General features: G+C 37.1%; 1 protein-coding gene across 2 annotated transcripts in view; it reads right to left on the reverse strand.

Annotated features, from left to right (window-relative positions):
* The window catches only part of LOC128645393 (prolyl endopeptidase FAP-like), a 328887-nt gene that overhangs the window by 123855 nt on the left and 182559 nt on the right, over positions 1 to 22473 (reverse strand). For both annotated transcript variants that reach the window (XM_053698376.1, XM_053698375.1), the window contains exon 22: positions 4393 to 4492. In XM_053698376.1, the coding sequence (XP_053554351.1) occupies positions 4393 to 4492 (100 nt within the window). The remainder of the gene's footprint in view (positions 1 to 4392; positions 4493 to 22473) is intronic.

Raw genomic sequence — 22473 nt, forward strand, 5'->3', positions numbered from 1 at the left:
TCTTGCGTCTGCCAATCACTGCTTAGACAATTGTTAGTATTCAAAATACCTTCTTGCATCCGATGCTAGGTGTACAAATTTCTTCTTATATCTGATACTTTGTACTTGTTAGGTACCGATCAGCGAGGATGTATCTGTTGAAGATAGATAAAGCTCCTGGAGGGAGTGAAACGCGTAGAAGTTAAAGACTACATACTTGACTCCACTATTCTTTGAGCCGATTGAACCAACCCGGGTTGACTGTCACTAAAGGACATTAAAGAGAAACATCATCGGAACCTGCATGCTAACAGCACTAAGTGCAGGTGAATCTATCTTCAACAGATACATCCTCGCTGATCGGTACCTAACAAGTACAAAGTATCAGATATAAGAAGAAATTTGTACACCTAGCATCGGATGCAAGAAGGTATTTTGAATACTAACAATTGTCTAAGCAGTGATTGGCAGACGCAAGACAAGCCCCCACACATCGGGTGTGACGTCAGACGCCAACAACACGAGGACACTGCCAGAAGAACTGAGCCGCAGGACGCACAGGATACCCTGCTGTTGCTCACGCTTACAATAAGGTACAATCTGTATGAAAGTTGCAAACTGCAATCTTAAGCTATCAGCAGTATATGATTACTGGACATTTCTCTTGGTTCATACATATGGACATGATAATCATCCTTTAGTTCGCTGAGAAAACAATTACAAAGGATTGATTTAATCCGGTATAGAGAAATAACTCTATATAATTTTCCTCTTATGCACAGCTCTATTTTAAGCTCCATTTTATATATTTTTGCACAAGTTTTATCAAGCTGGTATGTGAATTTTAAATAGATGTCTATGTGTAATTTTTTGAACCCTGAATAACTCACGAGAAATCTTGGCAAAGTGCTTAGTCACACCCCAATAGATATTTTCCTTGTGACTAATATAATAAGCGGTAAACCAATATTTCTCATGAAGTACTAATCAGTACTATTTTTATTTTCATGTTTATTTTCATGTTTAATTCTTATTATTCTTTCTGATCGAATTGTACTAGAGACGTCTCTAAAAAATCTTTTTAATCATATTGTAACCAAATAAACCACTTGTTTTTTAGAAGCTTTTCTGATCTGATTTCATTAACACTTTAAACATTTATCACGGATATCTATCACAGATGGTATAAATAATTTCACACAAGTATCTTCAGCTATTAGCGCCCTTACAAAACCTCTTTTTTTTCACGATACACTACTTTTAGATTGAAGGATCTAAAACACTGTAAGGGGTCTGATACTTTATTTTACCAGCGCACTACTTTCCCACACTCTTTCACATCTAAAAGATATCACTCATGTATACTCCAATATAAGTGTAAAACTTCCTTTAAACCGGTCATATGTTAGGTTTCCCAGATCCTTATTCCATTTAGCAAACAAACCTGCTATTTTCCCCTGTACCTCAATAGTAATTAGTTTTTGATAGAGAAATGAGATAGAATATTTCCCTGCTTGATATAAATTGATACTTGATTCAAGGAGATCTGAGAAGGTTGCTTTTGGATCTGTTAATTTATTGGCATTAATAAAGTGCCACACTTGTAAATAAGCAAAAAAATGTGTTCTATTAAGATTAAATTCTCTTACTAAGGAGTCAAAAGTCTTGACAGTTTTAAGTTGTTTATCTATTAATTGAATAATTTTAGTTAATCCTTTCTTATTCCAATCATTGAAGGCAGAAATTTCCAGCCCACTAATAAATTGTGGGTTGCCCTGTATCGGTAAATATTTAGACATTTTTGATTCTGACGCTAACGCCTGACATATTTTCTTCCATGCCAATATGATATTATGCACTGTATAATGAAAACTTGTATAATGAAAACTTGAAAACTCAGATTGTTTTGTCACCGGGAAATGAAGGAGCGCCGTTAAGGATAGTGGGGCAATCGCTTTGTCCTCATTTCTATAATTAGTGAAATGTTCCTTACCTGATAGCCAGTCTAATGCATTTTTTGCTAAGCCTACCCAGTTATAGAATTTCAAGTTTGGGAAACCTCCATCTGTTTTCATATGTGACAGATTTTTTAAAGCTATTCGTGGTTTTCCCTTCCTCCATAGGAATTGTAGACATTGTGAGCTAAACCCCCGTATATCTTTCGCTGGGATAAAAACGTGAATATTCTGTATCAGAAAAAGGATTTTCTGGAATAACATCATTTTAATGATAGTTACTTTAGCAGACAGAGAGAGAGGTAATTTGGCCCAAATTTTAAGCAAATTTATACATTTCTGCCAGATAGGATCATAATTTAGTTTATACCATTCTGCCGGGTTTTTTTAAAGAATAATTCCAAGATATCGAATTTTAGAAGATACCTGTTTAAATGGGTTTAACAATAAGCTGTTTCTTTTTTTAATGATCCATAATATTTCTGATTTATCCACATTTATTTTATAGCCCGAAAAACTACTAAAATCCTTGATAATCTCTAGAATACATGGTATATTTTTCTTCGTATTGCTTATGTAGAATAGAATATCGTCTGCATACATTGACATTGTGATTTTTTTACTTCCTAACATAATTCCTTCTAGCTTTTCTCTGCATAAAATTGCCAAAGGTTCTAAAGAAATGTTGAACAGGAGTGGTGGTAATGGGCAACCCTGTCTGGTTCCTGTCTGAAGACTAAGACTAGATGATGTTATCCCATTCATCTTAATATAAGAAATTGGGTTTCTGTATATTAGCTTGATATAATTGGCAAAGTTCCCCGATATCCCAAACCTGTTCAACGTAATAAAAAGATGGTTCCATGATATAGAGTCGAATGCCTTTTCGGCATCGACCGTCAAGAGGGCAAAATCCACATGTTTAAATCTCTTATCTTTCTGATTATGCATCATTGATTCAATGAGGAACATTGCTGTCCTGATGTTTTTCTGCATCGTTCTCCTTGGCATAAACCCTGTTTGATCAGGATGGATTATATCTTCTAATACTCCCTTTAACCTGTCCGCTAAGATGCTGGCTATTATCTTATAATCTGCATTAAGCAGGGAAATAGGACGATATGCATCCATTGTTTCTATATCCTTATCTTTTTAATATATTAGAGTAATGTTGGCTTCCGTAAAGTATCTTGAAGGCTGTATATTTTTGATGAAATAACTATTGTATAGACGTACTAGGACTTGACTGATGTCCTCATGTAATATTTGATAAAATTCCATGGGAATTAAATCTGGGCCGGGGGCTTTACCACAGGATGCAGATTTTATGGCTTGTATTATTTCTTCTGCTGATATTTCCTTATTTAGGGCCTCCAATTGTACCAGGTTGATCTTAGGCGTAGCAATTTTATTCCAGAACTTAGTCATTATTTCTGGGTCAGTTTTGCCAATGGAATAGAGTGTCTCATAAAAGGAGTGAAATTTAGCTAGTATGTTTTTTGGCGAGGTATACCTTTTACCCTTTACCTTAATGGCCCCAATATAATTGTTATTCCTTTTACTTTTAACTATTTTAGCTAGTAGTTTAGCAGTCTCTGGCGTGAACCTGCTGTATCTAACTTTGTTGTTAACATCTCTTTGAAAGATCTGCTGGTTAAAAAAAACTTCCCTGTCTGTTTTTGCCTCTTGGTATTTTTGCCAATTCACCACTGAAGAATTTTCTAAATATTTTATGTATCTATTTTTTAGCTGATTTGAGAGCTGATTCTCTCTTAAACTTAAGGGTTTTTTTCCTAGCACTCATGTAAGCCTTTTAATCTCCTGCAAGGGAAACGTTTTTTTCACTGTAAGAGCAATACAATTGTGGAACTCATTACCAAAGGAGGTAGTGAATGCCAATACCCTAGATACATTTAAATATTATTTGGATACATTTCTGTCTATAAACAAAATTCATGGATATGATTGCTAGTATTAAATGGGTCACCTTTTAGTGGGATTATTTAAGCTTAACTGGAGCTTTTTGTATATATTTTAGATTTGTATAGGTTAAACTCGATGGACTTTGGTCTTTTTTCAACCTCATCTATTATGTTACTATGTTTATATATATATATATATATATATATATATATATATATATAGAGAGAGAGAGAGAGAGAGAGAGAGAGAGAGAGAAAGAGAGAAAGAAAGAAAGAGATCTAAAATATATTTGGATCAGCGGCAATTTCCACCAAGAACTAGCAGTGTTCTATTGGTCCCAAGCAAGACTTTAAGTATGTGCTTAACCCTTTTGCGGGGCTTAAAAACATATCAATAGAGTGTCACTATTGTTAAAATTACATGCTCTAATTTGTTTCTAAATTTAACATTATAAAAGCCCTTTTAAACTGTTTAAACAGACAAATACTAGATAATTTAATTTCCTTAATAATATATATTTCAAAAGTTTCCATACCATAATATTCCCAGTTGGAAACAGGAGCCACAGCCATGCCACACTTAAATAGTCCTGTCCCAAGTCCGAGGGCCATTGATGTTACGTATCCTCCATAAGACTACAAATACAAGAAAAAACAATAATAAAACATAAAGTTAAATTTTTTTGTATTTACAAAAATATTATTGTGCCAATTATGATTTATTTATAAGAATTATCTTTAAAGTGAAAGTCAATCCTAGCGTTGTACAAACGCTAGGATTGACTATTGAAACAAATAAAGGGGACTTTCATTCATGAAGTATAAGATACTTTGTAGAAAGCTCCATTATTTGTTTCAATCGATCGCTGTTTTTACCTGGTACAGCAGTTCATGGCTAAAAATATTTTTGGCTAAGAGGTGACGTTTGATTATTAAAAAGCGTTTTTTTAGGTAACTATTTAGCTTATATATATATCATATAATGTTTCTGTGCTGTTTTTGCCATATGTTGATAATTTAAGATTGCAAAAATAAATATATCGATATATATATATAAAACTGTTGGTACCCATATGCGCCTGTGGAAGCGCAAATTGCTGGCAATAACAGTCTCTTCTTGGCACTGAGCCTTTGAAAAATTAGTTAAAAGAAGAAATTACTGCATCACAAGATGTAAAAGCATGTATTATAATGGTGTTTGCCTCAGTCTGTATGGCGAAATATACAACATGCAATTGAAGCCGAAATTTCAGTTCCCTATTGGCGCAAAGCAATTATAAATAAGAAACTGGGCATATTTGTAGGTCGGGCTGTTAAATTACGCCTATTACTAATGTATATTGTTGCACTCGGGAGCGCGCCTGTGCTCCTAGCCGAATGCAAGTGGAGTGCGAAAAAGTTTCTTTCAGATTTGCACAATTATAGGCACAGCGTGCTTTGATGAATATGACGATCAGTTCGTATGCGCAATTTTGGATGGAATTATAGGAGAATGGCTTTGATAAATCTAGCCCTAAGGCTGAATCTTATATTTCTGCAGCTTATTCATTTCCCCATTGCTTTAAAATAAAACGATGCAACATTTTAAACTGTCAGGTTTGAAAAAAAAGGGTTATGTCTAGTACTCAGTGTACCAAGAAGGAGTTCCTCTCTGTGTCACAGCAGTAATATGGCAGTTGCAAGGATAGCGCATATCAAAAGCAATAGTCCCAGGTTCAATCCCAGGGTGTGACAGTACCCTCTCCAAGGGCCACCAGGCTTATACATTTTAGGTGGGGATCGATCCTAATTTGGGATAAAATTTAAAGTGTATTTTTTCCTTGGCTTATTTTAATTGAATATTAAAATCTTTGAAACTTATCTGTACAAGTTTATTTACTGTTTCACAACATGTCTGATATGGAGCAAGAGCCTGCTCTCATGAATTCATGCTTATTATGTTTAGATGCACAAATTGCAGCTCCTATGCAATTTTTTCATGTGTCAAGAAAACCTTGCAAAATAAAGGTAATTTTTTTTAGCCTAATGTCTCTCAGGATGATGTTGTTAAAATAATACCTCAGCTTTCTCCTGTTACGTCCCAAGCCTCCATGGTGTCACATGCAGTGCCCTGTGGTTCCTCTATAACTCCTAGTGGAGTTTATTTAAAAGCAGAAATTGCTGCCCGGGTATCTTCAGCGGTATATGTGGCATTAGCTGCCATTCCCAGATTACACAGAAAACGCAAGAGGAAATCTAGGAATTCAGAAAGTCAGGTGCCTGTCCTCAGTTCTGCTTCCCAAGTTGGCCTTTCTCATAAGTCTGATGAGGAAGATACATCAGGACTTTCTAAGGGTGAAATCTCAGATTCGGACAGTATAATTCCTTCTACTAAGACTAAGGTGGTATACTTCGGATTTAAGCTTGTTTGTGGCCCTTCCATTTCCAGGTTCTGGGGGGTGTTTTGGTAGTGATCCGTTCTTGTGGAATTTCTGTGGCACCCTAACTAGATGACATATTGGTTCAGGCGCCATCTTTTCAACAAGCAAAATCTCACACAGAGATATTGTTGTCTTTTCTTCGTTCCCACGGATGGAATATGAATCTGGAAAAAAACTCCCTTTCCCCTGCAACAAGAGTAGTGTTCTAAGGGACTATAATAGATTCTCTATTGATGAAGATTTTTCTGATAGAGGTCAGGAAAAACAAAATCATTTCCTCTTGCCTCTCTCTTCAGGCTACTGCTCATCCTTCAGTGGCTCAATGTATGGAGGTAACTTTTCTGATGGTGTCAGGAACATGTAAGCATAGATTACTCTTGTTGCTACTTTCCCTTTAAGATCTCCTCACAGGTGTTTAGGCATTCCTATTTAAGGCATCACAATGCTTCCCTTCACTGCTAGGTAATTTGGATTTCCCAGGATTCCCAGCTACTCAGCCTGTTACTGTTTGCTGCCTAATTGACTCTAACTGAATCTTGTTTCCACAGGCAGTTTACTCACTGCAGCCCTCAACCGGCAACCCTCTTTGTTGTGCCTTAGGAACTATCAAGCCTGACAATATTCCAATAGTTCCGCTCTCCTATTGCTCCTCTGTGAAAATGCTGCAGCGTGTGACGTCATCAGCACTTAGGATCCAGACTTGTGGACTAGAGGTCTGGATTTCACTACCGGGACCATCAGCTAAAGGTAAAGTGGTTCCTGCAACTACCTCTTCATTCCTATGCACTGTGCAGTGTCCCACGGCTTCCCAGTTTCATTCTATCTGTCTGCCTCATGTGCTTTGCAAGTCTGTTCACAGTTGTTACTGATACAAACGCTCTTAAAGGGCCCCTGACTTTCTTATTGTGCTTTGCAAGTCTGTTCACAGTTGTTACTGATATAAACGCTCTTAAAGGGCCCCTGACATTCTTATTGTGCTCTTCAAGTCTGTTCACAGTTGCTACCAATGCAAACGCTCTTAAAGGGCCCCTGACTTTCTTAATGTGCAAAAGTATATCAGTTTCTACAGACACATGGAACATGGCTTACTAAGTTTCCTGATGATAACTAATCTAAACATCTATGATCATAGCAATAATACCCAGCTGTATGCACTGTAATTATATGGTTAACCTGCTTTAAATCTATGAGCTCATAGTAGGTCATTTATGAATATTCTATACATGATATATGTCACTTTACATTCTTATGCTCCCACACATAGATTCTCTTAACATCTACTGACACTTATTTATTAACATCTTGACCCTAACACGGTCGCCCTCAGTTCTATGAGCATAACTAGAGAGTTACATGATATTAACTCTCAAGGTGTGGTGTGAGACTGAGTGGAGCTAAGGTATACTATAGGTACTTATCATATTGCACCGTATCCTGACAGATGGTGGCTTCCATGGACATCATTCCTTTTGCTTGATTCCATTTGAGAGCTCTCCAGTTGTGCATGCTCAGACAATGGAATGGCGACCATGCAGATCTATCTCAGAGAATAGAGTTAGATCAGTCATCAAGGGACTCTCTCCCATGGTGGATTTCTCAGGAACATCTGTCTCAAGGCACATGCTGTCGGAGACCTTCCTGGGTGATCGTGACCATGGACACCAGCCTGCTGAGCTGGGGAGCAGTCTGGAACTTGTTAAAAGTTCATGGCCTTTATACTCCTGAGGAGTCTGCTCTTCCTATCAACATCTTGGAGTTGAGGGCGATTTACAATGCTCCATTGGCTTGGCCTCAGTTGTCCTCAGCCCAGTTTATCAGGTTCTAGTCAGACAACATAACCTCTGTGGCTTACATCAATAACAATGGAGGAACTCAGAGTTCCTTAGCTATGAAGGAGGTTACTTGGATTCTTCAGTGGGCAGAGACCCTCAATTGCTGTCTATCTGCCATTCACATTCCAGGAGTAGACAACTGGGAAGCGGATTTTCTGAGCAGACAGACTTTTCATCCCAGGGAGTGGGAACTCCATCCGGAGGTGTTTTCCAGCTTAGTCCTCAAATGGGGGGGGGGGTGCCGGAGTTAAATCTGGTAGCGTTCCATCAGAACACCAAGCTTACAAGGTACGGTTCAAGGTCAAGAGATCCTCAGGCCGTTCTGATAGATGCTCTGGCGGCTCCTTGGGTTTTCAGGTTGGCATACCTGTTTCCTCCATTTGCTCTCCTTCCACGAGTCATTGATTGTATAAAACAGGAGAGGGCGTCAGTGATTCTAATAGCCTCTGCATGGCCTCACAGGGTCTGGTTTGCAGACCTAGTGGAGATGTCATCTCTTCCACCTTGGAGACTACCTCTGAGGAAGTACCTCCTGATTCAGGGTCCCTTACTTCATCCAAATCTCGTTTCTCTAAAGCTGACTGCTTGGTGATTGAATGCTCAATTCTGTCTAAGCGTGGTTTTTCTGAGTCGGTCATTGAGACCATGATTCAGGCTTGCAAGCCTGTTGCTAGAAAGATTTTCCATAAGATATGGCATAAATATCTTTATTGGTGTGAATCCAAGGGCTACTCTTGGAGTAGAATTAGAATTCCTAGAATTTTATCTTTTCTTCAGGAAGGCCTGGAGAAGCGATTGTCAGTTAGTACCCTGAAGGGTCAGATTTCTGCTTTATCAGTTTTACTACATAAACGTTTGGCGGATGTGCCAGATGTGCAATCTTTTTGTCTGGCCTTGGTCAAAATCAGGCCTGTCTTTAACTCTGTTGCTCCTCCTTGGAGCCTTTACCTTGTTCTTAAAGTTTTACAGCTAGCTCCATTTGAGCCATTGCTTTCCATAGAGATTAAGTTGTTATCTTGGAAGGTTTTATTTCTTGTTGCTATCTCTTCTGCTCGAAGAGTATCAGAACTCTCAGCTCTGCAGTGTGATTCCCCTTATCATATTTTTCATGCCGATAAGGCGGTTCTTCGTACTAAGTTAGGTTTCCTTCCTAAGGTTGTTTCAAATAGAAATACTGTATCAATCAGGAAATTGTTGTTCCCTCTCTGTGTCCTAATCCTTCTTCTTCCAAAGAACGTTTGTTACACAATTTAGATGTTGTACGTGCTCTTAAATTCTACTTACAGACGACTAAGGATTTTCACCAGTCCTCTGCCCTCTTTGTCTGTATCTCTGGGAAGCGTACATTTCAGAAAGCTACTGCTACTACTCTTTCTTTTTTGTTACGAAGTATAATTCATTTGGCTTATGAGACTGCTGGACAGCAGCCTCCTGAGAGAATTATGGCTCATTCCACAAGAGCTGTTTCTTCTTCTTGGGCTTTCAAAAATGAAGCTTCTGTGGAACAAATTTGCAAGGCTGTAACTTGGTCTTCTCTGCATACATTTTTCAAAATTTTACAAATTTGATTATTTTGCCTCGGCTGAGGCTTCTTTTGGGAGAAAGGTGGTGCCTTCTGTTTAGGACTGCCTGTCTTGTCCCTCCCTATTTATCCGTGTCCTCTAGCTTGGGTATTGGTTCCCAACAGTAATTACTCAAGCTGTGGACTCACCATATCTTAGGAAAGAAAAACAAAATTTATGCTTACCTAATAAATTTATTTATTTCCGGATATGGTGAGTCCACGGCCCCACCCTTTATTTTAAGACAGTTGTTCTTTTGACTATAACCTTAGGCACCTCTGCACCTTGTGTTACTCATTTTTCTCCATTTCCCTTTGGTCGAATGACTGGGGATTGTGGGTAAGGGAGTGATACTTAGCAGTTTTAACTGTTGTGCTCTTTGCCTCCTTCTGCTGGCTAGGAGTGATATTCCCAACATTAATTACTCAAGGTGTGGATTCACCATATCCAGGAAAGAAAGAAATGTATCAGGTAAGCATAAATTTTGTTTTTATAGAATTTCACCAGGGAAGGAGAAGGGCTGGCGTGCATTTTTATAGAATCTCACCAGCCCAGAGAACTTAAAGAATCAGCTCCATATACACTAGCTAATAATAATTATTCATATTAAAAAAAAAGAATTATAAGGGTTAAAAGGTATATGGTATATGCTAAGGTATTTGAAAGAAAGGGCTAAAATGTATATATACATACATATGCATGTCTAAATTTGTGTATTTAGGTATTAATGTATATGTATATATGCATATAGTCATATATATATATATATATATATATATATATATATATATATATATATACACACACACACATATATGTAGATTTGTCAAATGTACTTCACCTTGGTTAATACCAATTACTTAAAAAAATTAGCATTGCATAAAATGATATCATGTCTCTTTAAACATTGCATTGCAAAAGATAGGTGTGCTGAAATTGTTTTTCAAACGTCAAACTCCATCTATAGATTTTGTTTTTTAGAAGAGCCAATCTCGACTTATGTCTGGAAAAGATAGGGCTTGCCACCATCATTGTGTTAACCAAATCTCTATTGTTTGGTTTCAGCAGAGAAGACAAGATACCAAACTCATAATGATTGACATATATGTGGTAGCGTTAGACGTGTGAAGAGGGCCATATGATCTTTCAGTTTTCAGGACTAGAAAAAATCCATAATTTTCAAACTTACATGTAATGAGGGCAAAATAAATAATAAAAGTATATTTTAATAACATATTTTATAAGGTTTTACCAACCAAGGGCTAGATTACAAGTGGCGCTAACATTTGCGCAATTTAACACACTTCGGGATTGCGCAACCTCTGGTTAACTGTTACATAAGACATACGTTTAAAAGTACAGTTGCACTCATAATAACACTATCTAATAAAAATAATTGACAAAAAATATATAATTTTGCAGGCTGAAATACATCTCCCCATGATGGGGCACTCCAGCCTCTCTCTCTCAAGAAAGCTTTCAGGGGTATTTAACAGCATAAACAGGATAAAGCAAATCATTATTATTACAATGTTCTTTTATTTTTCTTAATAACAAATATTAGAAAGAGAGAGATAATCTTGAACTTAATATCCCTTTAAACAGTGAAGTATATAAGATGCAACTGAGCATACAACCAATTGTTTGTCGACGATTTCTACCAGCAATATCACTGGGCTCTTACTTCCCATTACAAAATTTGTTGGCAGGCATGAACATAACAATAATGCTGCAGCTAATAATCAGTAGCAGACATTATTGTTGGACTTATTAAGCAAACAAACAATCCCTAATGGTGAAGTTATTCCTAAAAGGCAGGTACTTAAAGTGATGGTAAACTCTCCCCTTTATAAAATCAGATCTGGAATGTAAGCGCTATTTTAGATGGAGTTTAATTCATTTGCTGTAATGAAGATGCAGTATAACTTAGTTATTAATATAGATATGAAATTCAAATACTGCATGCTCCTCCGCCCACTTCAAAAGTAAACTTTTCTGTGAGCTAACAGATTGAATTGTTGTCCAATCAGCGCTCTCCCCATATGGCACTTTTGTTGTAGCTAGAGCATTGATTGGAGAGTAATTCAATCATTTAGCTGACAGGAAAATTGACTTTTGAAGTGGGTGGTGTAACGTGGGGTATTTGAATTTCATATCTATATTAATAACTAAGTTATAGCGCATCTTCATTGCACATGATGAATAAAACCCCATCTAAAATAGCGCTTACATTCCAGATCTGATTTTATAAAGGGGAGAGTTTACCATCACTTTAAACAGTTACAGATCTATGACATCTTCTCAAAGTTGCGTATGGAAAAAAGGAGGGTATGGAAAAAGGAAATGGAACAAGAGAAGGGGATAAGTGGTAAAATAACCTAACAAGTACTTAGTTTATGGTTTAGATTGTTAGTAAAATGGTTTGTTATTCCACTCTAGCTAAAACTGTTAAAAGTGTAAAAATAAAGAGTTCTTGAACTATTATTGAATGTGTTAGAAAATGCAAATGCTTTGTCATGTATATTGTTATATATATTATATGGATGGTGTTGTTATGTAACATTTAACTCTTCTGGCAAATCCTGTCAGATTCTGATGGTGTTGGCATGCACTTTATGTTATTTTTTACATTAAATACAGTAGAATTGTATACTTGATAGGTTCATAATACAAATACAATGATTTTGCACTTACTCAGAACTTTCTGGCAATTTTCAAAAAGTGCTTTCATTTTCCGGCCCCTGTATCATTTGACAGCCATTAGCCAAATACAGACCCATATACACTGTGAACTTAAACTTAATTTTTATACATTTTCTAAATTAGAGAGAACTGTCTGTTTAAATGGACATGAAAGTAAAATTTTAAGCCTCAACTTAAGAAAGAGCATTAAGTTCTAGAACACTTAAATTTAATAGTTAGTTAGACAAGCATAAAAACAGAAGCACAAAAAAATTAAGCTAAACATTTTCAAAACACATTATGGTTTTTCTTACAACAAAGAAAACAAAATGACTACACGACCACCTAGAGTAGATCTATTTTTCAAATGACAAACTTAAAATGTATCACAAATAACTCATAGCAGTGTGAGAGAGCCTTAAATCAGGCATTTAGATATGATAAAAGGCTGAATAGCTTTTGGCAGAACAAAACACTGATTTAAACCTAATGTAAGAAATGAGTATGGCTGATATTTTTCCCTTTTTTACAATATCAGTTAATGTATTACACAGTATTCATATTGTCAGTCATTAAAGTAGTGACATCAAAAGGACAGTACAAAACATTTCTTATTATTCCCAAAGAGCAATTAGAACTGAGAGCAATCCCTTAGCCTGCATTTCAAAATCAAAGATGAACAATGTTTGACTTATTTTATTACTAAAGATATTGGGTGTAGTAAAACATTGCACTTCGTTCAAGGTAATATCCATTTCATAAGAATGAGGTATTTGGTCAAAGATTAATTTATTTTTAAGTCATTTTTTTAAAGAATATATTTTTCTTCTGTGACATTTTTCACATTGACTTTAAAATCATTCAAATCTACTATATGATGTCAGCTGTATGCACATTTATTGCAGACATTTCCTACTCAAGAGGCTTTAAATCCCCCAGTGAAGCCTCAGAAGACTTTAATTTAGTAAGTGAATTTATAGCAGAATATAAAGCCACAATGAGTAGATTAGACAAAAAGCTGTCTGTAACTCCAGGAAATACAATTTGCTTTAAAATGATTAAAAAAAGTGGGACTTCCGAGGTTGAGTGATTACAAATTATATAAAATATAGCCTATGGCCTCTAGTTATTAATGTCTGTCGGACCTGATCCGACAGTGCGGATCAGGTCTGACAGACATCGTTGAATACGGCGAGCAATATGCTCGCTGTATTCAGCATTGCACCAGCAGCTCACAAGAGCTGCTGGTGCAACGCCGCCCCCTGCAGACTCGCGGCCAATAGGCTGCCAGCAGGGGGTTGTCAATCAACCCAATCGTACTTGATCAGGTTGAATTGCGGCGATGTCTGTCCTCCTGCTCAGTGCAGGCAGACAGGCTATGGAGCAGCGGTCTTTGTGACCGCTGCTTCATAACTGCTGTTTCTGGCGAGCCTGCAGGCTCGCCAGAAACACGGGGCATCAAGCTCCATTCACATATGCCCCTATGTATACATTCTACTAATAGTAATTCTATAAGGAAATCCCATTAACTATGAAAGCAGTCAGAATTATCACCGTGTTTGTCCCTCTGATTTCTAATGTTTTCAAATTAATGTTCCATTTTAGTTGTTTAATAGTTTGACTTAATTGCCGCCCCCCCCCAAAAAAAAAAATAACTTGGTTGAGAATATGCCATCAATTCTTCATTCTGCCCTAATAACACATACTTGCTGTTTTAAGAGAATCATTAAAACACAGAAATTATATTGTGCCTGTCGACATTTGCTTTATAAAAATATCTAGATTTTGTCCCCCAATACTCCACAGAGCCTGCAATCATTAAGGTTACTGATAATTTTGTTTACTGCAAAATCTAAAGTCCAATGCTCTCTGTTAATCCTTGATCTGTCTGCAGCCTTTGATACTCTTGACCCCCTAAAGCTTCAATTCCCTCAGCATTTCAAAAAGTTTACTATAAAATCTTGTGAGATTATTGTAACATCCTACAAGATCACAGTGAAACAAAACGTGAGCTCAGCACTGATGGTTACAGTAAAAATATTAGATGAAGGGCAACTGCTCACAAAGCACGTAAACCGAGCACTAGTAAGAAGAAGCCTTAATCTCACTGAAAGAAGCCCCCTAGTGGACTGGGAAAAAAACTAAAATGCTGTGAGAGAGTGAGCGCTAAAAGCTAAAAAGGCTAAGCAATGATCGTTTTTATTACAGCAATAACATAAAACACATACGCCTAGATTTAGAGTTCTGCGTTAGCTGTCAAAACCAGCGTTAAGGGGTCCTAACGCTGCTTTTTACCGCCCGCTGGTATTTAGAGTCAGTCAGGAAAGGGTCTAACGCTCACTTTCCAGCCGCGACTTTTCCCATACCGCAGATCCCCTTACGCCAATTCCGTATCCTATCTTTTCAATGGGATCTTCCTAACGCTGGTATTTAGAGTCTTGGCTGAAGTGAGCGTTAGAACTCTAACGACAAAACTCCAGCCGCAGAAAAAAGTCAGGAGTTAAGAGCTTTATGGGCTAACGCCGGTTTATAAAGCTCTTAACTACTGTGCTCTAAAGTACACTAGCACCTATAAACTACCTATGTACCCCTAAACCGAGGTCCCCCCACATCACCGCCACTATAATAAAAATGTTTGACCACTAAGCTGCCGACCGGACACCGCCGCCACCTACATTATCCCTATAAACCCCTAATCTGCTGCCCCTAACACCGCCGACACCTACATAATATTTATTAACCCCTAATCTGCCCCCCCAACGTCGCCGCTACCTTACCTACACTTATTAACCCCTAATCTGCCGACCGGACATCGCTGCCACTATAATAAATGTATTAAACCCTAAACCGCCTCACTCCCGCCTCGCAAACCCTATAATACATTTTATTAACCCCTAATCTGCCCTCCCTAACATCGCTGCCACCTAACTTCAAGTATTAACCCCTTATCTGTTGACCGGACCTCACCACTACTATAATAAATATATTAACCCCTAAAGCTAAGTCTAACCCTAACACCACCCTAAGTTAAATATAATTTAAATCTAACAAAATAAATTATTTCTTATTAAATAAATTAATCCTATTTAAAACTAAATACTTACCTATCAAATAAACCCTAATATAGCTACAATATAACTAATAATTACATTGTAGCTATTTTAGGATTTATATTTATTTTACAGGCAACTTTGTATTTATTTTAACTAGGTACATTAACTATTTAATAGCTACCTAGTTAAAATAATTACAAAATTACCTGTAAAATAAATCCTAACCTAAGTTACAATTAAACCTAACTCTACACTATCAATAAATTAATTAACTAAACTACCTACAATTACCTACAATTAAATCAACTAAACTAAATTACAAAAAAAAAACCCCACTAAATTACAAAAAAAAAAAGATTACAAGAATTTTAAGCTAATTACACCTACTCTAAGCCCCCTAAAAAAATAACAAAGCCCCCCAAATTAAAACAATGCCCTACCCTATTCTAAAATAAAAAGTTAACAGCTCTATTACCTTACCAGCCCTTAAAAGGGCTTTTTGCGGGGCATGCCCCAAAGAAATCAGCTCTTTTGCCTGTAAAAAAAAACATACAATACCCCCCCAATATTACAACCCACCACCCACATACCCCTAATCTAACCCACCCAAACCCCCCTTAAAAAAACCTAACACTAAGCCCCTGAAGATCTCCCTACCTTGTATTCACCCAGCCAGGTATCACCGATCCGTCCAGAAGAGGGTCCGAAGTCTTCATCCTATCTGGGAAGAAGAGGTCTTTCAGAGAGTCCGAAGTCTTCATCCTATCCGGCAAGAAGAGGTCCTCCAGAGGGTCCAAAGTCTTCATCCAGGCGGCATCTTCTATCTTCTTCCATCCGGAGTGGAGCGGGTCCATCTTGAAGCAGCCGGCGCGGATCCATCCTCTTCTTCCGATGTCCTAACACAGAATGAAGGTTCCTTTAAATGACGTCATCCAAGATGGTGTCCCTCGAATTCCGATTGGCTGATAGGATTCTATCAGCCAATCGGAATTAAGGTAGGAAAAATCTGATTGGCTGATTGAATCAGCCAATCAGATTCAAGTTCAATCGGATTGGCTGATACAATCAGCCAATCAGATTGAGTTCGCATTCTATTGGCTGTTCCAATCAGCCAATCAGATTGAGCTTGCATTCTATTGGCTGTTCCGATCAGCCAATAGAATGTGAGCTCAATCTGATTGGCTGATTGGATCAGCCAATCGGATTGAACTTGAATCTGATTGACTGATTCAATCAGCCAATCAGATTTTTCCTACCTTAATTCCGATTGGCTGATAGAATCCTATCAGCCAATCGGAATTCGAGGGATGCCATCTTGGATGACGTCATTTAAAGGAACCTTCATTTATCGTTAGTCCGACGGTGAGGAAGAATGGCTCAGTGTTGGCTGCATCAAGATGGACCCGCTCCGCTCCGAATGGAAGAAGATAGAAGATGCCGCCTGACATACTGGTGAGCTCATTTTCAATTATTATATATAGTGTATAGACGTTATTGCACTATTGTTCTTTTCATTTATTTACAGGTTTAGAAGATATTTTGGACCACTTTTACCTATGTTTTTATTTTTGTAATTTTAGTTTTTTCCCTATTTTTTAAATTGTTCCATTGCTTCCACATTATTCTTTTTGCTTGTGATCACAATCTTGGATTTATTTTATGTGTTACTTTTTACACCAGACTGGATTTTTGTTTCTGCAACTTCTTGCAACACTATGAACCCGCACTAATTGACAGAATAAGGGAAATTGTTTTTTTATATAAAAACACCGGACACCTTTGTATTTTATATTTGTATATCTCTCTCTTTTTTTTTTTTTTTTTTGCATTTTATTTTTGGACACCATTTTAATTGAACATTGCACTTGGACATTATATGATATTTTTCCATTTTTTTCACTTTGTCGATATCTGTACACACCAATTTTTATATACACTTGTATTTGTATACACTTGTATTTGTCTCATTTAACATTAGGATACATCTGTTCATCACTCTATCATGAGTATCATTATATTATTAGCTAATTTCTTTTTGATATTTGCTGTGATCATTTTATGCTGCAATCTCACCTAAAACTTATATTGTCACCTTAGTACAGGAAGTAGATTTTGATTATATACATATATCATGAATCCATGTAGGTTTTAAGAAAGATTTTATTAGTTGTATTTTATCATTGTGTTTTTACCAATTGACTATGTGTTTTATGTTATTGCTGTAATAAAAACGATCATTGCTTAGCCTTTTTAGCTTTTAGCGCTCACTCTCTCACAACATTCTGGTGAGATGAAGGCATTTTTGCGGTAAAATATCTCTCTTTTTTTACATGGAGATGCTCATGTGGTATTTTCTAGCCAGCTTTTTGGAGATATGCTGTAATTTGAAGTGTTTCAGTATTTGTGTAACAGGTCCCTTTAATGAAGCACAGACCTAAAGGACTGTGATAAGAAAATTGAAAAAAGCAAAACAGCAAAAGAGAGTAATACTCTTCCTGACCAAGGTAAAATGTTTTGTTTTGGATAAAAAAAATACAAAAAAATATTATCTTTATTTGTAATAAGATAACAGCTTTTACTGCACTATATATAATAAATTGAGACTAGATAGGGGAAGGCAAGTTGAACAGGAGGAGCACTGATCTCTTCTACATAGAGAACTTGCAATTTTAACAAACTCTCGCCTATATATTTTGCGGTAAGAGGGGTTAACAGGCAAGAAGTGAGCGTAGAGCAAAATTGAGCTCCATACTGCACTCCAATACCAGCGCTGCTTAAGTCAGCGGTGAGCTGGTTGTATGTGCTCGTGCACGATTTCCCCATAGACATCAATGGGGAGAGCCGGCTGAGAAAAAGTCTAACACCTGACAAAAAGCAGCATAAATCTCAGTAACGCAGCCCCATTGATTCCTATGGGGAAACACATTTTATGTTTACACCTAACACCCTAACATGAACCCTGAGTCTAAACACCCCTAATCTTACACTTATTAACCCCTAATCTGCTGCCCCCGACATCGCTGACACCTACATTATACATATTAACCCCTAATCTGCCGCTCCAGACATCGCCGCCACCTACATTATACTTATTAACCCCTAATCTGCTGCCACCAACATCGCCAACACCTACATTGTATTTATTAACCCCTTATCTGCTGCTCCTAACATCGCCACCACCTATCTACATTTTTTAACCCCTAATCTGCCGTCCACAACGTCGCCGCCACTATTCTACATTTATTAACCCCTAAAGTCTAACCCTAACACCCCCTAACTTAAATATAATTTAAATGAATCTAGATAAAATTACTATCATTAACTAAATTATTCCTATTTAAAACTAAATACTTACCTATAAAATAAACCCTAAGCTAGCTACAATATAACTAATAGTTACATTGTAGCTATCTTAGGTTTTATTTTTATTTCACAGGCAAGTTTGTATTTATTTTAGCTAGGTAGAATAGTTACTAAATAGTTATTAATAAAACCTAACCTAAGTTACACTAACACCTAACACTACACTACTATTAAATAAATTACCTAAATGAAATACAATTAAATAAATCAAATACAATTAGCTAAATTACAAAAAACCCCCACTAAATTACAGAAAATAAAATACAAATTACAAGATCTTTAAACTAATCACACCTAATCTAAGAGCCCTATAAAATAAAAAAGCCCCCCAAAATAAAAAAAAAACCTAGCCTAAACAGTAAAACCCACCACCCACACAACCAACCCCCCGAAATGAAACCCTAACTAAAAAAAACTAAGCTCCCCATTGCCCTGAAAAGGGCATTTGTATGGGCATTGCCCTTAAAAGGGCATTTAGCTCTATTGCTGCCCAAAGCTCTAACCTAAAAATAAAACCCACCCAATACACCCTTAAAAAATCCTAAAACTAACCCCCGAAGTTTCACATACCGGGAGAAGTCTCCATCCAAGCGGCAAGATGTCCTCAAGGAAGCCGGCAGAGGTGGTCCGCCAGACGGGCAGAAGTGGTCCTCCAGATTTGCAGAAGTCTTCACCCAGACGGTATCTTCTATCTTCATCCTTCCGACACAGAGCGGCTCCATCTTCAAGACATCCGGCGTGGAGCATCCTCTTCTTCCGACGTCTTCTTGTTGAATGAAGGTACCATTAGGTGACGTCATCCAAGATGGCGTCCCTTAGATTCCGATTGGCAGATAGAATTCTATCAGCCAATCGAAATTAAGGTTGAAAAAATCCTATTGGCTGATGCAATCAGCCAATATAATTGAACTTCAATCCTATTGGCTGATCCAATCAGCCAATAGGATTGAGCTCGCATTCTATTGGCTGTTCCAATCAGCCAATAGAATGCGAGCTCAATCCTATTGGCTGATTGGATCAGCCAATAGGATTGTTTCAACCTTAATTCCGATTGGCTGATAGAATTCTAACAGCCAATCGGAATCTAAGGGACGCCATCTTGGATGATGTCATTTAAAAGTACTTTCATTCAGCAAGAAGACATCAGAAGAAGAGGATGCTCCGCGCCGGATGTCTTGAAGATGGAGTTGCTCCGCATTGGAAGGATGAAGATAGAAGATGCCGTCTGGTTGAAGACTTCTGTCCGTCTGGAGGACCATTTCTGCCTGTCTGGAGGACCACTTCTGCCAGCTTCCTTAAGGACATCTTGTCGCTTGGATGAAGACTTCTCCCGGTAAGTGAATCTTCGGGGGTTAGTGTTAGGATTTTTTAAGGGTGTATTGGGTGGGTTTTATTTTTAGGTTAGGGCTCTGGGCAGCAATAGAGCTAAATGCCCTTTTAAGGGCAATGCCCATCCAAATGCCCTTTTCAGGGCAATGGAGAGCTTGGGTTTTTTAGATAGGGTTTTATTTGGGGGGTTGGTTGTGTGGGTGGTGGATTTTACTGTTGGGGGGTTGTTTGTATTTCTTTTTCAGGTAAAAGAGCTGATTTCTTTGGGGCACTGCCCAGCAAAAGGCCCTTTTAAGAGCTATTGATAGTTTAGTTTAGGCTAGGGTTTTTTTTTATTTTGGGGGGGCTTTTTTATTTTGATAGGGCTCTTAGATTAGGTGTAATTAGTTTAAATATCTTGCAATTTGTTTTTTATTTTCTGTAAGTTAGTGTTTTTCTTGTAATTTAGCTAATTGTATTTGATTTATTTAATTGTATTTCATTTAGGTAATTTATTTAATTGTAGTGTAGTGTTAGGTGTTAGTGTAACTTAGGTTAGGTTTTATCTTACAGGTAAATTTGTATTTATTTTAGCTAGGTAGTTATTAAATAGTTAATAACTATTTAGTAACTATTTTAACTAGTTAAAATAAATACAAACTTGCCTGTAAAATAAAAATAAACCCTAAGCTAGCTACAATGTAACTATTAGTTATATTGTAGCTGGCTTAGGGTTTATTTTATAGGTAAGTATTTAGTTTTAAATAGGAATAATTTAGGTAATGATAGGAATTTTATTTAGATTTATTTTAATTTTATTTAAGTTAGGGGGGGTTAGGGTCAGACTTAGGTTTAAAGGGTTAATAAATTTAGAATAGTGGCAGTGACATTGAGGGCGGCAGATTAGGGGTTAATACGTATAATGTAGGTGTCGGCGATGTTAGGGACGGCAGATTGGAGTTAATAATATTTAACTAGTGTTTGCTAGGCGGGAGTGCAGTGGTTTAGGGGTTAATATGTTTATTCTAGTGGCGGCGATGTCGGGAGCGTCCGATTAGGGGTTAATAATTTTATTTTAGTGTTTGCGATGTGGGAGGGCCTCGTTTTAGGGGTTAACAGGTAGTTTATAGGTGTTAGTGTACTTTTTAGCACTTTAGTTATGAGTTTTATGCTACAGCTTTGTACCATAAAACTCTTAACTACTGACTTTAAAATGCATTAGGAATCTTGGACGTAGAGGGTGTACCGCTGACAACTCATAATACTGGCGCTATGCAAGTCCCATTGAAAAAAGACTTTACGAAATTTACGTAAGTTGATTTGCGTTAAGGCCAACAAAGTGTGCGGTGCCCCTAAACCTGAAAGACTTGTAATACCAGCGGGTGTAAAAAAGCAGCATTAGGATCTGTTAATGCTGCTTTTTAAACTTACCACAAAACTCGTAATCTAGCCGATTGTATGGTGTCTTGGTTTTATTCAAGATATGGAAGTCATGAAAACTGTGTTTTAAACTACAACCTGGCGCTCAATCCACTTTGTGCGAGGAACCTCTTTCCTTTATTACAATTTTCTTGAAAGCTACGGTGGGGCTTTTGTGTACCTGAGCACTGGTGGATTGATAATTTGTTTCTGTGGGGAGAACTGAGAGCGTGACACAGCCAGTGTAAAGCATGCTGAGCTCCAGAGGCGGTAGAGCCGTTTTAGAGCATGCACCGGTATTCCTAACACAATCTAATTAAACAGCTTTAATTATAATTAATTATACTCTAGTGCAAAAGTTAACATATAGGCTACTTGAAATGAATAAGAGGCCAGAGAAAATGGCATCAACAAATAAGATTCCAAATTTAAATACATTATTGACAAAGGCACAAGGAAAAAGTTATGACTTACTTGATAATCTTTTTAGATGATTTTGGTTCATGTAAAATATATTCACTTGTTCTATCTGAATTGATAAGTGGTCCCACCTAACATCTCTCATATCTCTGTGAAGTGGAAGTAGGTTTTCGTTCACCAGGATTTAAACTATAGTGCCAAAGATTATGTGAAGCCCCCTCCTATGCTTCACATACTTGTGCAAATGGAATACAATGATCAAGGAATGTTGCATTAGCTCTAGAACCATTAAGATTTTAAAGCCAGACTATAAGGAACGCATGAAATTCTATTTAATTGATAAAACACCCTCTGAACACCATCACTAGCAAATATACCATAACTGTAAATAGAGGAAGTACCATATTGGTCATAATGAATGTAATAAAACATCCAGGATGATGTTGCTAAATCTTAATCATTGTCATGTATGATTTACTTTTATAAGCTTGAGTCACTGCCAGCATCATCAGTAATTAGACACTGTCTGCTGTCACTAATTACTGCATGCTCATTTTG

The sequence above is a fragment of the Bombina bombina genome, chromosome 1 (assembly GCF_027579735.1).
Source record: "Bombina bombina isolate aBomBom1 chromosome 1, aBomBom1.pri, whole genome shotgun sequence".
Classification (NCBI taxonomy): Eukaryota; Metazoa; Chordata; class Amphibia; order Anura; family Bombinatoridae; genus Bombina; species Bombina bombina.